At 38.1% G+C, this 16,755-nt stretch overlaps 1 protein-coding gene across 4 annotated transcripts in view; it reads right to left on the bottom strand.

Moving 5' to 3' along the window:
- The window catches only part of UBR5 (ubiquitin protein ligase E3 component n-recognin 5), a 140,371-nt gene that overhangs the window by 86,773 nt on the left and 36,843 nt on the right, over positions 1–16,755 (bottom strand). For all 4 annotated transcript variants that reach the window (XM_027973156.3, XM_060393865.1, XM_027973157.3 and 1 more), the window contains exons 2-5: positions 8,121–8,165; positions 7,444–7,525; positions 6,891–6,967; positions 6,070–6,189 (exon numbers count right to left, since the gene is read on the bottom strand). In XM_027973156.3, coding sequence (XP_027828957.1) covers positions 6,070–6,189; positions 6,891–6,967; positions 7,444–7,525; positions 8,121–8,165 — 324 coding nt within the window. The remainder of the gene's footprint in view (positions 1–6,069; positions 6,190–6,890; positions 6,968–7,443; positions 7,526–8,120; positions 8,166–16,755) is intronic.

Here is a 16,755-nt window from a genome sequence, read left to right as displayed (position 1 = left end):
TGAGCCACCAGGGAAGCCCATCTCCCCACAAAATACATTATTTTGTGTATTAATATAAATACATTAATACAAAGGGGGAAATCTTAATAGTAACTTTATACTTGAGAAGCCTGGCAAACCTCACTTTTTAACTAAGTGGTCAGGGATAACCACCATGGTAATGAGACAAGTCAATATCATGTGCCTCCACATATGATGCAATGAGAAGGTCACATCATCACTTCTGCAGTATTCTTGCCAAAAATGCATCATCTGTAATCCCAATCAAAATCCCACCACGTTTTTTGTATCAACAAACTGATTCTAAAATGTATAGCGAAAGGCAAAAGATCTAAACAGCCAGCACAATACTGAAGAACAAAGTTCTTCTGACTGATTGGACCCTAATAAAGGAACAGTAATCAAGACAGTGTGCTACTGGAGAAAAAAACAAATAGATCAAGTATACAGAATAAAGAGCCCAGAGACAGACCCCTATAAATAATACATAAATACTAATATTTGACAAAGGAGCAAAGGCAATACAAAGAAGCAAAGACAGCTGATTCAATCATTGCTAGAACAACTGGACATCCACATGGAAAAAAGACACAGACCTTCACAAAAATTAAAACGGATCATAGACCTAAATGTAAAATGCAAAACTATAAAACTCCGAGAAGATAGCAGAAAAGAAATCTAGACAATCTTGGACTTGGCAATCACTGTTTAGATATGACACCAAAGGCACAATGAAATAAGTAACTGATAAGCTAGCCTTCATTAAAGTCAAAAACTTTGGCTCTGTAAATGATGCTTGTCAAGATAATGAAAGACAAGTTACAGACTGGGACAAAATAACTGCAAAAGACATTAGCTGATTAAAGAATGGTTATCCAAAATATATCAACAACCTGATGGAAAAATGAGCCAAAGACCTTAAAAGAAAACTCACCAGAGAAGAGCTACATTGGGCAAATAAGCATACAAAAAGGTGCTTCATATATCATCGAGCAAATGCGAATTTAAAAAAAACAAGCCACCACTACACGCCTATTAAATGACCAAAATCCAGAACGTCAAATTCAGCAACTGTGCTCCTTGGCGTTTAATCCAAAGGAGCAGAAAACCTACATCCACACAAAAACCACCACACAGCTTTACTCATAACTGCCAAAATTTGGAAGCAACCAAGATGTCCTTTAGTAGCTGAATATGTAAATCAACTGTGATACATCCATACAATGAAATACTATTCAGCACTAAAAAGAAATGAGCTATTAAGCCATGAAAAGATATGGAGGAACCTTAAATGCATACTACTAAGTGAAAGAAGCCAATCTGGAAAGGCTAAACATTGAATGATTCCAACTATACAACATTCTAGAAAAGACAAAACTATGGAGATGGTAAAAAAAAAATCAGTGGATTTTTAGGACAGTGAAACTACTCTGTATGATGCTGCAATCAAAGATGCATGTCATTATAAACTTATCCAAACCCAGAGATGGTACCACACCCAGACTGAACTCTCATGGAAACTATGGACTGTGGGTGATGATGTGCTGGTGCAGGTTCCTCCGCTGTAACAAATGGACCACTCTGGTGGGGAGTACTGATAACAAGGGACGTTACACATGTGGTCATGGGGAATATGAAAATCCCTGTAGTCAGTACCTTCTCATTTTTGCTGTGAACTCGAAAACTGCTCTTAAAATATAAAGACTTAAAAAAATGCATCACCTGGGTTTAATCATGAGGAAATAAGAGACAAAAATCAAACATTCTACAAAATAACCAGTTTTCAAACTTATCTGGGAAGATTGAGAAACTGTCCCAGATTGGAGGAAACTACAGAAGCATGACAACAAATCCAACAGAGGATCCTGGACTGAATCCCAGAGCAGAGCAATGTGCTCGTGGGACAGGTGATGAAATCTGAATAAACTCTACAGATTAAGCACTGATCACTGTTGATTTCCTGATGTTGATAACTGTACTATGATTATGTAAAACGTTAACATTTGGGGAAGCTGGGTGAAAGTTTGCAATTTTTAAAAGTCAAATAATTTTCAAATGAAAAGCTAAATTTAGAAATAAAGAGTACAGCATTAGGAACAAATGCCACTATGGTAAATGAATAAACTAAAGCAGGGATCAGCAAACTGTGAAGTACCGAAAAGTAAATCATTTATTTAGGTTTTGTAGGCTCACCAGTCTTTGTCATGGCAACTCATCTCTGCTATTTTAGCACAAAAGCAACCACAGAGAAAGCATCAAGTATAGCTGTCTCAATGAAAATAGGAGGCAGTCAGGACAGATTTAGCCTGTAGGCTACAATGTGACAACCCCTCAACTAAAAAAAGAACTAAATTTTAATCTTTAAACAGGTAAAGTCTGACATAGTATGATACATAATAGCATGCTTTCTTAAATAAAATCAAACACTTTGCAAGTTTATCAGATAAAATGGGATCTCAACTTTTAAATGTAACTTTAGCAAGAGAGTCAAAATGTTTAAAACCATCTTCCTCTCCTTAATTATATTTTGAAACAATTTATATTGCTTCTATTTCTGATTATCTTTTGAACACACATGCTAACACCACTGCTTTGACATTATGGAACCACTAAATGGGTAATTTCAGAAGATCTAGCTATTCAGAAATCAAGGTATAAAATGAATAAAACCATCTGGCTTGGAATTTGTATATGATTCTTTTAGTTCAATGACATAACAGCTTTAGAGAATATGGAATTAAGAGGTATCTGACGTAAAAGTAAAAATTTTACAAATAATTTAAAAGTAAAAATAAGGTACAAACTTTCAGTTATAAATGTCACAGAGATAAAATGTACAGCAAGGTACTGTATATTTGAAAGCTGATAAGAGAGTAGATCTCTAAAGTCCTCATCAAAAGAAAAAAATCTGTAACCAGATTTGGTGATGGGTATTAAATAACTGACTGTTTCATTTCACACTACAGTTGACCCTTGAACAGCAGAGACTTTAACTGTGTGGCTTCCCTTATATAATTTTTTTTTCAATAAATATATTGGATTTTTTTTGGCGGCGGGGGGGCGGGGGGGGGGACTAACAGGAATTTTAAAAACTCACAGATGAACCACGAAGCCTGGAAAAACTCCAAAAAAGTTAAGAGAAAGTTATGTTATGAATGCATAAAATATCTGTAGATAGTAGCCTAAGCTTACATAGGCATAAGGTGAGTGATATTTAATATAAAACTAATAATGTTAGTTTTCTTACTGTTGCTTGCTCAATGACAGTTTTCTTACTGTGTTACAACTCTGCTTTCGTAGAATTACATTACCACACAGTATGTCTCTTTCTCTTAATTAAACAAACAGCGTTTCAGTCTATCATCACAAGTAAGTAGTTTCTTTTTAATGAATATTTCTAATGTCATATGATAAATATGACTGTAATACTACATGCCATAAAGTTTTTATAACCATTCATTCATTAGTGTTTAAATTAGGCTCCCATGAAGTAGTCATATTGCTGCTTCTTCACTATCAATGCATCAATCACTGTATCTGTAAATACAATAAATATGAATCGCCCTTTCACATTATCTTCCCATTTTTGATGTCTAGTGTTAGTAATACATATACCATCTAGAGTTTTATATCATATAGGAATGACAGACAATTCATTTTGCAAATAGATGGTACAAACTTACAGTATTGATAAGAACAGTACTGTAAATGTATTTTCTTTTTTACTTTACAATATTGTATTGGTTTTGCCATAGGCTTCAGCAATACGTGAACTGTGAACTTCCAGATGTTTAAGCTGGTTTTAGAAAAGGCAGAGGAACCAGAGATCAAATTGCCAACATCCCCTGGATCATGGAAAAAACAAGAGAGTTCCAGAAAAACATCTATTTCTGCTTTACTGACTACTCCAAAGCCTTTGACTGTGTGGATCACAATAAACTGTGGAAAATTCTGAAAGACATGGGAATACCAGACCACCTGACCTGCTTCTTGAGAAACCTGTATGCAGGTCAAGAAGCAACAGTTAGAACTGGACATGGAACAACAGACTGGTTCCAAATAGGAAAAGGAGTATGTAAAGGCTCTATATTGTCACCCTGCTTATTAAACATATATGTAGAATATATCATGAGAAACGCTGGGCTGGAAGAAGCACAAGCTGGAATCAAGACTGCTGGGAGAAATATCAATAACCTCAGATATGCAGATGACACCACCCTTATGGCAGAAAGGGAAGAGGAACTAAAAAGCCTCTTGATGAAAGTGAAAGAGGAGAGTGAAAAAGGTGGCTTAAAGCTCAACATTCAGAAAACAAAGATCATGGCATCTGGTCCCATCACTTCACGGCAAATAGATGGGGAAACAGTGGAAACAGTGTCAGACTTTATTTTGGGGGGCTCCAAAATTACTGCAGATGGTGACTGCAGCCATAAAATTAAAAGACGCTTACTCCTTGGAAGGAAAGTTATGACCAACCTAGATAGCATATTGAAAAGCAGAGATATTACTTTGCCGACTAAGGTCCATCTAGTCAAGGCTATGGTTTTTCCTGTGGTCATGTATGGATGTGAGAGTTGGACTGTGAAGAAAGCTGAGCGCCAAAGAATTGATGCTTTTGAACTGTGATGTTGGAGAAAGGCTCTTGAGAGTCCCTTGGACTGCAAGGAGATCCAACCAGTCCATTCTGAAGGAGATCAGCCCTGGGATTTCTTTGGAAGGAATGATGCTAAAGCTGAAACTCTAGTACTTTGGCCACCTCATGAGAAGAGTTGACTCACTGGAAAAAGATTCTGATGCTGGGAGGAGTTGGGGTCAGGAGGAGAAGGGGACGAGAGGATGAGATGGCTGGGTGGCATCACCTACTCGATGGACTTGAGTCTGAGTGAACTCCGGGAGTTGGTGATGGACAGGGAGGCCTGGCGTGCTGCAATTCATGGGGTTGCAAAGAGTCGGACACGACTGAGCGACTGAACTGAACTGAACATGAGTCCGCAACGGGTGTACACGTGTTGCCCATCCTGAACCCCCCTCCTCCCTCCCTCCCCATACCATCCCTCTGGGCCATCCCAGTGCACCAGCCCTGAGCATCCTGTAACATGCATCAAACCTAGACTGGCGATTCATTTCACATATGATATTATACATGTTTCAATGCCATTCTCCCAAATCATCCCACCCTCGCCCTCTCCCAGAGTCCATAAGACTGTTCTATACATCTCTGTCTCTCTTGCTATCTCGCATACAGGGTTATCGTTACCATCTTTCTAAATTCCATATATATGTTAGCACACTGTACTTTGGTGTTTTTCTTTCTGGCTTACTTCACTCTGTATAATGTATTTTCTTTTCAATGTTTTATTTTTTCTATCTTACTTTATTATAAGAATATGGAATATAATACATATAACATACAAAATACATATTAATGAACTGTTTATGTTAACCCTAAGACTGCCAGTCAACAAGAGGCTATTAGTAGTTAAGTTTTGAAGGAGTCAGAGGTTACAAGTGGATTTTTGACTGTACAGGATCAAAAATGTGCCCTAAATCCCACATTGTTCAAGGGCCATAAACATTTATATACATGTATACACAAATATTGAATTGTTATGTTGTGCACTTGCAACTGTTATATGTCAAGTAAAGCACAATAATTTCTTTAAAGTGAAAAAGATTTCATTAAAGGCAGTAAAATTTAGTTACATAATAGTTTGAAGCCTCACTAAATTTATTCAGAAAGAACCACCAGATTTGGATACTAGAAAGAAATGTTACAATTTTTTTTACCCAAGAATTAATCAAAAATAAGACCAAAGATAATATAACTGAAATTTAAAAAACAACATAGATGACATAAATGCATATAGCCACTATACATTTATAAAAGATCAAAAACCTAGGTTAACAGTAATTAGCCTATGTGGGCTCTTTTAAGTCATGGTGGCTCATTCTGAGCAACAGGAGACCTTGCCCAGAGGTCCCTGGCTTTGTCACTAGGTAACACTGAGACGACCACTCGCAGTGACAGCACTCACAGACCAGTGGATGCATCATCAGGCCACAGCTTACCCCAGGGTGTTGCCAGCCAGCCTGCCCAGAGTCTCAGAACCTGAGAGAAACCACGGGGAGTCGCTTGTCCTACCAGGTCTCGATGTCCTCCCTGCCCCAGAGCTGCTATTCAACTTTGACCTGGGAAAAAAACAAGAGGTAGAAAAATCACGGAAAAGTCCCCCAACTGCCTAGGAATTCCAGGCTTCACTACATAAAATATCAGCTTAACAATTCTGATGACTCTCACTGAGATGGACACTTCAGAACAAAGAGCAAATCTAACAACTTGTAACCTGGTAACAATCCCACTCCTGTCTGACTTTTTCATGGTTTAGCTGCAAACAAATTATTTCTTAGATTTTTAAAAGTAATCATACTTTCCTCAGAAACAGTCAATTGAAAGTCATCATGCATTATCTAGCAATCTTTTTTACATGTCATCCTTTATAAAGACTAAAACTTTGAAGACTTCATTAATTTCAAATTGAGTTACCTGATTTGGGAATATTAAGGGGGGAAAAACATGATCTGAAAAGGCAGTTCACTCAAAGAGTAAATCTGACTTGGAACCTACCAAATACATATCATACTTCTGGTAACCTATTCTGTTAAGTGATCATTGATTCCTCTGCTACTTTTAATGTGAATATTTTAGTTAAAAATCACTGCTTACATAAAAATTAAAATCAAACTACAAAGTAACCACTGCATTCTATTTTAAGCATCTGGTTTTCTACAATGCTTTTTAACTTGAAGGTTCCCAAAATCAAAACACAGATGGAATATTATACCTTTAAGAATTAAATTATTTATTAAATAGAAAGGACATAATGTCTTACCCATCATTATTGTCAGGTTTACCCAATTCCAATCGGTCTGGCTGTACTGAAAAACCAATCCTGCAAACTCTACCATCCTAGAAGCAAAGAAAATAGAACTTTCCCAAGTAAAAATGTGCATTAAAACTTGAGTTTATTCAACGAACAGATTATGTATCTATCACTGTCAATTCAAAAAGCCAAAATATAAGTTCCCTTCCAGAAGGCACTCATCCTGAAGCCAGAAGTATGTTTTATATGCGTTCCCATGAAACCAGTAAAGATAATGTAAAATATCTTAATCTAACAGAATTCAGAGTAAGAAAATAACTGGGTATCAGGAACTTTTCCATTCTCTTACTAACTAGTTTCAAGCTCTAGTAAATCATTTACACTTTCTCTGGGCCAGAGAATTTATACAATAAGGAAATGGAACTGGGTGAGCTCTGAAATAACTATCATAAGAAACTGCTCTTTTCCTCGTTCCTTCCAAAAGGAAGACATGGGATGATGCACAGTTGTATTTTGACACTCATCTTCACTTCTCTAACTAACTTAAGAGTAAACAATTTACCTCAAGAAGGAAGGCAGCGTGATTCGGTCCCACCACACACTGTTTAATAGTAGCCTGCTCCAGTACATTCAAAGGGGGGTGGCTGGGGAATAAAACAACACATGCAAGCAAAGTTATTATTTCTCTTTCCTCCAAAGTCATAGTATTTACTAGAAACTATTACATGGTATACACATACACTCATCATATATGTATGTGTGAGTGTATGTGTATACCATGTAATAAAATCATACGTATGTGTGAGCGTGTATATGTGTGTGTGTATATATATATAAAGTGAAAATTATAACACCCTATCATTATGATGAAAAGCCACAAGGAATTTAAATAAGAAAATTATTTTTTAAATGGCAAATACACCCTTGAGGGTTTTTGCAATTTCAATTAACCAAAGAATTGCTGGCAAAACTCATTTTTAAAAAAACTAATATTTATATATTTTAAAGCAATAATTGAAATACATTATCTATAGTCATTATACCTCTTTGGTATGGCAGAGTTTTTAAAAATCAGTATGAACACAAACTTTAATTCTAATGAACTCACTCATAAAAAGCTGACAGCTAGATTAAAATATACTTAATAGCTGCTACCTAAACATGAGTACGTTTTCCTAATTTTTGTTTTTTAAAAAAGCTATTCTTTTCAGGAAACACAAAATATTTAAAAACTCTCACCTGTTTAAATTGTATTTGTTCAGTTTCTCTGAAACTTCTCGTAACCTTTCAAAATAAAACAAAGCATGAATAAACAACACATACAGAGCCTTTGTAAACAAAAGAGTTCCCGTGTGTGTGCATTCAGTCATGTCCGACTCTTTTGTGACCCCATGGACTATAGCCTGCCAGGATCCTCTGTCCATGGGATTTCCCGGGCAATACTGGAGTGGGTTGCCATTTCCTTCTTCAGGGGATCTTCCTGACCCAAGAACCGAACTCACGTCTCTGGGTCTCCTGCATTGGCAACTGGATTCTTTACCATCGCACCACCACAAAAAATTTACTAAGGCAAAAATGATTTGTATATAATCTTTAAGTTCTGTCTCTAAAAAGCCGTAAGTCAACCCTGCAGTTGCCTTCCCTCACCACCTCATTTGTAACTTTAGTCATCATCTTATTTTACAGAAGAGGAACAGGCTTCCAGATTTTAACAAACTATCAGTAGAACTGGCAACTGAATCAATGCCCAGTGGAAAGCCAATTCTTCAAACACCGTACTACATACGCTGAAAGAGATTCTCGAAGGTACAGGTATACCACGAAGTGAAACTATTTGGAAAGTATGTAACTGTTAAAAGAATTTAATATAACAAGGCAGAAACAATCCAGAAGCCAAACTGACTTAAAGTGAGAACAGTCTCAAAAGTTCTGGAAGAAGGGCCTTGTGACACACGATAGTACAAATTAAAACCTTGGTGCCCAGGTTCGTGTTCTTCTGGAGTTGCAAAAACAAACAAACAAACAAACAAACCACCTTAGTGACCATATCTGTAAAACAAGGACAACACTTGACATTTTTAAGTTATTGAATGTGCTTAGAAAAATCTCAAAGGGCTATCTAACAGAGATATTAACTCATGTTATTTATTACCATTTTGCTGTTTCTCTCAAAGAAACAGTCTTGAGTTAATATAAAGAACGGTAATATTCACTTAAATTAGGTACTTCTGTCGACCTAAGGAAGTCATTTTATAATAGAAAGATGTAATCAAATGTAGAGATTTTAAGAGTTCAGTTCTATTAAGTTACCTAAACAAATGCCTGATCTTTGAAAACAGTATTTGTTTTATTATTATTAATAACTGAAAAATAATTTTCAGAAATTATTCTTTTAAAAATAAACTGAGAATTTTAGAAAACGGGAAAAAAACAGAACAGTAAATCAATAGGAAATTTCATAAAGTTTGCTTTGTAAAGAGTGACAAAAATACATAAAATCAAATTTCAGTCATTTGTACTAACAACTGATGAAAGTGGTATAGATACTCAAAATTAAACATACTTAAAGCTAGTTTAGGATTTAAAAGCTACCACAAATCATACAATGTGTGGGCAAATAAGCTAATTATCTGATAAGAGATTCTACTAGGTACCAACTGTCCTTCAACTTCATCTAGTAAAGCTCTATCCTCTGTTCTTTACAAGGAGCATCTTTGAAACACTGAAATGTGTATAAGCAAATGGTGCTGTGCTAAGCCACTTCAGTCGTGTCTGACTCTTTGCAACCCTATGGACTGGAGCCCCCAGGCTCCTCTGTCCATGGGATTCTCCAGGCAAGAATACTGGAGTGGGTTGCCATGCCCTCCTCTAAGTATAACCAAATGTCCAACACTAAATCATATTCCTAAGCAAAAATAGGGCTTCCCAGGCAGCGCCTGGGAGCTCGCCAGCCAATGCAGAAGACATGAGATGAGGGTTCAATTCCTGGGTTGGGAAGATCCCCTGGAGAAGGAAATGGCAACCACTCCAATATTCTTGCCTGGAGAACTCCATGGACAGAGGAAGCTGGTGGGCTACAGCCCATGGGGTACCAAAGAGTTGGACACGACCGAGTGACTAACACTTTCAAGCAAAAGTAACTTTTGAATGATGTCATACTTAATTTTCACTCCCAAATAGCATCTGATCATCTCTGATTTGGCTCTCAATAAAATAATTTTCATTTTCCTAGTCTTTCATTAACAAAAAATGTTTTCTTCAGTCCTCTGAAGTCAAGCTTTTTTACCATATCTCAGTCTGCTCATTTACAATGCACATATCTGTGCTCCAAGACAAGAGAAAACGGAAGAGTAATACACTGTGGAACTCATGAGCTCTGGAAGAAGGCTGACTAGAAAATGGGGAGAAGAAAATAAACTGGGAGGCTCTGTTCTGGGCAATAACCACAGGCTCGAGGAGACCCAGCAGGGAGGCAGGAGCTCTCTCTCCTCAGCCCACATTCACTCTGAGCCATGTATAAAACTCTTCAGCAGATAACAGAGCAGAGAGACTGTGAGATAAGGCCAAGGAAGGCTTCACTTCCCAAAAGCCACAGTAGTGACACTGTCAAAAGATACTTGTTCACCAGCATACAACTAAACCCCTCATTTCCATTCCTTTTTTCTTAGCCCAACACTGTTGGCCAAACTCTCCAGAGTTTTCACAAAGCATAGGGGAGTGAGTGTTCTCAAAACTGGACAACTGAGATTAAGAATTAAAGGATGCTTTCACGGCTCCAAATACCACCACAGGTAGTATCTCCAAATACCACCACAGGTAGTATCTATAAAACTAAAGTAGGGTTTGAGGATATCAAAATGCTAGAAATAAAGAGAAATAAAATAACAATTCAAGAACTCAAAAGCAAATTTCACGTTAGGAAGGGGATAGAAGAAATGGTTACAGACATAAAACTTTCTATTATCAAAAATCATAGTGGACTCCTAACTGTATCTGAAATGTACACCAATTTGTACTGGAAATGATACCCACTGCTTGACAAGAAATCCAGGCTTTACTCCCAGCTCATCTACCACTAGTAGCCCATTAAGTTTTTGGTCTCATCTATGTGAAGGAAGACTCATCAGTCCTCTCTAGTTCTTTTCAATCTTGAAACTGTTAAGAAGGTATGAAAAGCAAATACATCAGTGGAAGATATTTATGTTAATGTTTATATTGAAACAGTATTTACTGTCATATTCAATTTCATCTTACCCATTTGAAACTTTCATACACAAACTGATTTTACATAGACACTTAAGAATGCGTCTCTAAATATCAAATTTGTTTAATTTCTTAAATTCAATCCCCCAAATTTATAGAAAATATATATCATTTTTCAAAATTTCAAGATAGTTATTTTAACTAAATTGGCCCCATAAACCTTTTTCTACATGGATCCCAGATAACAGTAACAAAGAAATCTTCAAAGCAAAAAAAAAAAAGTACTAACTACAAAATACGGAGTACTTTGTTCCCCTTAATATTACAGAATCCTGGGCAGACATGCAAAACTCAGAATCACTGCAGGCCACTGATCACATTCATTTAAATTTACTAAGTTACTGAATGTTTGTCCAAAATTATCAGGCACTCATCTACATCAAAGGATCCTCGTCCAAAAGCTTACAATGCTTAAAGTTATTAACTGTTCAGTTCAGTTCAGTTCAGTCGTATCTGACTCTGCAACCCCATGAACTGCAGCATACCAGGCCTCCCTGTCCATCACCAATTCCTGGAGTTTACCCAAATCATGTCCACTGAGTCAGTGATGCCATCCAATCATCTCATCCTCTGTCCTCCCCTTCTCCTCCTGCCCTCAATCTTTCCCGGCATCAGGGTCTTTTCAAATGAGTCATCTCTTCACATGAGGTGGCCAAAGTACTGGAGTTTCAGCTTCAACATCAGTCCTTCCAATGAACACCCAGTATTGATCTCCTTTAGGATGGACTCCTTGCAGTCAAAAGGACTCTCAAGAGTCCTCCAACATCACAGTTCAAAAGCATCAATTCTTTGGCGCTCAGCTTTCTTCACAGTCCAACTCTCACATCCATACACAACGACTGAAAAAACCATAGCTTTGACTAGATGGACCTTTGTTGGCAAAGTAATGCCTCTGCTTTTTAATATGCTATCTAGGTTGGTCATAACTTTCCTTCCAAGGAGCAAGAGTCTTTCAATTTCATGGCTGCAGTCACCATCTGCAGTGATTTTGGAGCTCAAAAAAATAAAGCCTGCCACTGTTTCCCCATCTATTTGCCACGAAATGATGGGACCAGATGCCATGATCTTCGTTTTCTGAATGTTGAGCTTTAAGCCAACTTTTTCACTATCCTCTTTCACTTTCATCAAGAGGCTCTTTAGTTCTTCACTTTCTGCCATAAGGGTGGTGTTATCTGCATATCTGAGGTTATTGATATTTCTCCCGGCAATCTTGATTCCAGCTTGTGTTTCTTCCAGTCCAGCGTTTCTCATGATGTACTCTGCATATAAGTTAAACAAGCAGGGTGACAATATACAGCCTTTACATACTCCTTTTCCTATTTGGAACCAGTCTGTTGTTCCATGTCCAGTTCTAACTGTTGCTTCTTGACCTGCATACAGGTTTCTCAAGAGGCAGGTCAGGTGATCTGGTATTCCCATCTCTTTCAGAATTTTCCACAGTTTATTGTGATCCACACAGTCAAAGGCTTTGGCATAGCCAATAAAGCAGAAATAGATGTTTTTCTGGAACTCTATCTTTTTCCATGGTCCAGCGGATGTTGGCAATTTGATCTCTGGTTCCTCTGCCTTTTCTAAAACCAGCTTGAACATCTGGAAGTTCGTGGTTCACGTATTGCTGAAGCCTGGCTTGGAGAATTTTGAGCATTACTTTACTAGCGTGTGAAATGAATGCAATTGTGCAGTAGTTTGAGCATTCTTTGGCATTGCCTTTCTTTGGGATTGGAATGAAAACTGACCTTTTCCAGTCCTGTCGCCACTGCTGAGTTTTCCAAATTTGCTGGCATATTGAGTGCAGCACTTTCACAGCATCATCTTTCAGGATTTGAAATAGCTCAACTGGAATTCCATCACCTCCACTAGCTTTGTTCATAGTGATGCTTTCTAAGGCCCACTTGACTTCACATTCCAGGATGTCTGGCTCTAGGTGAATAATCACACCATCATGATTATCTGGGTCAGAAGATCTTTTTTTGTACAGTTCTGTATATTCTTGCGACCTCTTCTTAATATCTTCTGCTTCTGTTAGGTCCATACCATTTCTGTCCTTTACTGAGACCATCTTTGCCTGAAATGTTCCCTTGGTAACTCTAATTTTCTTGAAGAGATCTCTTGTCTTTCCCCTTCTATTGTTTCCTCTATTTCTTTGCATTTCTGTATTTCTCCCCATTGTAATATTAACACAAGTTTCCTGTTTTTGAAAGAAAAGATAAGCCACCCTGGTGGTGGTAGTGTAGTTGCTCAGTCAAGTATGACTCTTGCAACCCCATGGACTGTATGTAGCCCACCAGGTTCCCCTGTCCATGGGATTTCCCAGTCAAGAATACTAGAGCAGGTTGCCATTTCCTTCTCCAAGGATTCTTCTGAATCCAGGGATCAAAACCACATCTCCTGCACTGCAGGCAATCTCCTGCATTGCAGGCAGATTCTTTACCACTAAGCCACCAGGGAAGGCCACCTTAGAGCTCACCAGGCAGATTCTTTACTGCTCAGCCACCAGGGAAGGCCACCTTAGAGCTTACCAACTTCCATTTCAGAATAAATCTTTACATGTGATTGTGATGGGAAACAAGTTTAAGAACACAGCATAACATTACAAAATAACCTCATAACTCAGCATTTAATCTCATTTGGAGACAGGCAGGAAAGTCTTTGTGAGGTGGCTGTAACACACAATGGATAGGTTAGCAGTATGTTTCTGACAATCCTTAGTACTGCAACACCAAAGATTTATTCTGTATTCCGAATCAATAATCTATTCTATTCCTTCAGATTTATAGACAGATTTACAGAACCACAGGCTGGAAAATTTTCAAGCACCAAGGAAAGGTAACAGCAAACCAGTATTAAAAGAGAAATAAGTATAACAGTACCTGCTAGAAACTTAACATATTTCATAGCTGACCTTGAAATTCCCTACAATTTCAGTCTCATCTTCCCTAAATTTAACATTATAATTTCTACAACCCACAGCTGACAGTAGCACTTAATGTAGGATCTTCAGTTTTATAATTCTCTGCCCTAATCCTGAATCCCCTGCCACCTGTTCAATAAACACATCCCCCAAATGAATGAAACCTGCTAGATTCCTAGTTACATTTCTAAATGTAAAAAATTTAGGTGTGTCTGGACCCCTAAAAGGCTCCAATTTTCCAGCATGTATTTCCCTCAGTCCACCTTCTACAAGATGATGTTCTTCTTTACCTGGACCTGTAAGACCAGGGATACCTATCCATGATTCACGTTTATCAGTACTCACTTTAGTGGTGGAAAGTGGCCTAGTTCTTCTGCCACCCATACATTTCCTCTGGTCTCGCTCTTATTTCTTCAGGCCCAGCTCAAACACTACCTCCTCTCCGTGAAGTTTTCTGGTGGCTCTAATTTTCCTCCCAGATAAACCTACAGCTTCTTCCTCATACAGGACCCTTTAATGGTCTATTTGACATTCTACAGTCATTTGTGTTTCCATCTAAACGGGCTTCAGACTTTAAGCAAAGAAGAGATAAAACTTACCAAGTATTATTTCCCCACTCTTCCATTTCTTTCCAACAGTGAAAATGTACAATAATACTTGTTACAATACATTTCAGGAGCAGAAAAGATTCCTGATCTTAAACTAAACAAAACTACTCCTCAGGTCTTCTACCTCAAATTGAAGTTTAGAACAAGCAAGAAAAGTGTGAATGAATATACAGATTTTTTTTAGGAAGGTTGCCCATATTAACTCATTAACAGACCAGTTAACACAGTGAAAACATCTGATAATTCACCAGTTACCCAATAATCATATTAGCAAACTACCTTTAAAGTGACCTCACTCCACTCTCTAGATATCCATTCATGGAAATAAAACTTTTACCTATCCATATAATTTTATTTTGGAATATAGGGTTTAATAATCCATATGAAGAAACAATAGTAAATCAGTGAAAGGCTACTTACAACACTAAATCGTAAGATTCCTACAGAAAATGTCTTAAAGAATACCTGTCATCCACGTCAGAGAAGGCAGGTACTGCCAAAACTTAAATGCACCCAGATAAGCTTTTTGTAGAAAAAGAAATACTGTAGGAATATTTCTGGCATTTCTCCAAAAGCAAAACTCTCTAAAGCTTAAAATTCAAGAGGCAATCAAAGCGCACTTTTTTTTTTCTTTTGCAGCAATGGCTGTATTACCAGATTGATGGCAGAGAGAGGAGTCAAACCCTCCTCCTACCACAGAACATGGTCTTTGCACTGTATCATCACACACTTTCCTGAGTATTGGGAGTCCCTCCACAACACAGTTCTTTTATACAACTATTGCACCACACCATATACACTGCCACCTGTGAAATGCTTCCTTGCATGCCAACTGTTCACATTATCAATAATAACAATAAATTCAAGCTATTACATGGTGGTGCTGCCTGGCAGCAGGACTGTAACTGGGAAAAAAGAATATACTTTCGGCAAAGGTGGAGGGAGCATTTTGAGACGGTCATTTACTTGTGCCAGCATTTAGTAAGTACATTCCCACCCCCAACCGAAGGCCTGGAGTTAGCTTCTTCAATCCTGTACAGTGGGTATCCCAATCCCAAGTCCCTTTTCACACAGTCCTGGAGCAGGCCACCTGCTCAAGGGGAGCCCCTTCAGGGAGTTTTGGGTGTCAAGACTGAAGTGATAACCAAGTCTCCTCCTCCTGCTGCACTGTGGATTTGTTTATGGGTGAAGGAGATGAAGTCTTTCAGCCTACCTGCCCACTGTGTTGTGACTTAAAATATTCGGAACTACCTTGACCTGTGGGCCTCAGAACAGCTTAGCGGAATTAGGGCTGCTTTGGCCCAAACAAGCAGGAAGATCCCCTGCAGAAGGAAATGGCAACCCACTTCAGTATTCTTGCCAGGAGAATCCCATGGATTGAGGAGCCTGCTAGGCTACAGTCCATGGGGTTGCAGAGTTGGACACGACTGAGCGACTTCACTTCACTTGGCCCAAACAAGAAGCACCAGCACTTAGGGGTGATTCCCTTCATCTCTGTGATTATGAAAGACTCTCTTGCTATATGTCTGAAATGTGACTTCAAGACATTCAATTTTCAGATACAGTTTTTAAAAATTCATTCTGTACTGCTTCTATCTGAATTTAACCCTGATCATGCATTCCTAGCTTCAGAATTTCTCAGGAATTGGGGGGGGGGAGGGGTAGATAATGAGAGAAGCAGTACAGGTATTTAGACAATACATACATAGAAGAAAAAAATCACTACACCAAAACTCAACAAGTGATGGTTTCTAAAAGGTTGGTTACAATGGAGGGTCTGAAACACTGTTTATGAACTCTTAATACTGTTAAAACTAAAATCCAGGGGCTTCCTGGTGGCTCAATGGTAAAGAACCCACTTGCCAATGCAGGGGACACGGGTTCCATCCCTGATCTGGGAATATTCCACATGCTGCAGAGCAATTAAGCCCACGAGCCACAACTACTGAAGCCAGCACCCTAGAGCCTATGCTCCACAACAAGAGAAGCTAATATAACAAGAAGCCCATGCACTGCAACTAGAGAAAAGCCTGGGCAGCAACAAAGACCCAGCAGAGCCAAAAATCAGTTAATCAACTAATTTTTAAAAATC

The sequence above is a fragment of the Ovis aries genome, chromosome 9 (genome assembly GCF_016772045.2).
Source record: "Ovis aries strain OAR_USU_Benz2616 breed Rambouillet chromosome 9, ARS-UI_Ramb_v3.0, whole genome shotgun sequence".
Taxonomy (NCBI): domain Eukaryota; kingdom Metazoa; phylum Chordata; class Mammalia; order Artiodactyla; family Bovidae; genus Ovis; species Ovis aries.
Note: the sequence above shows the minus strand (reverse complement) of the source record. Positions and strands in the feature narration are given on the sequence as shown.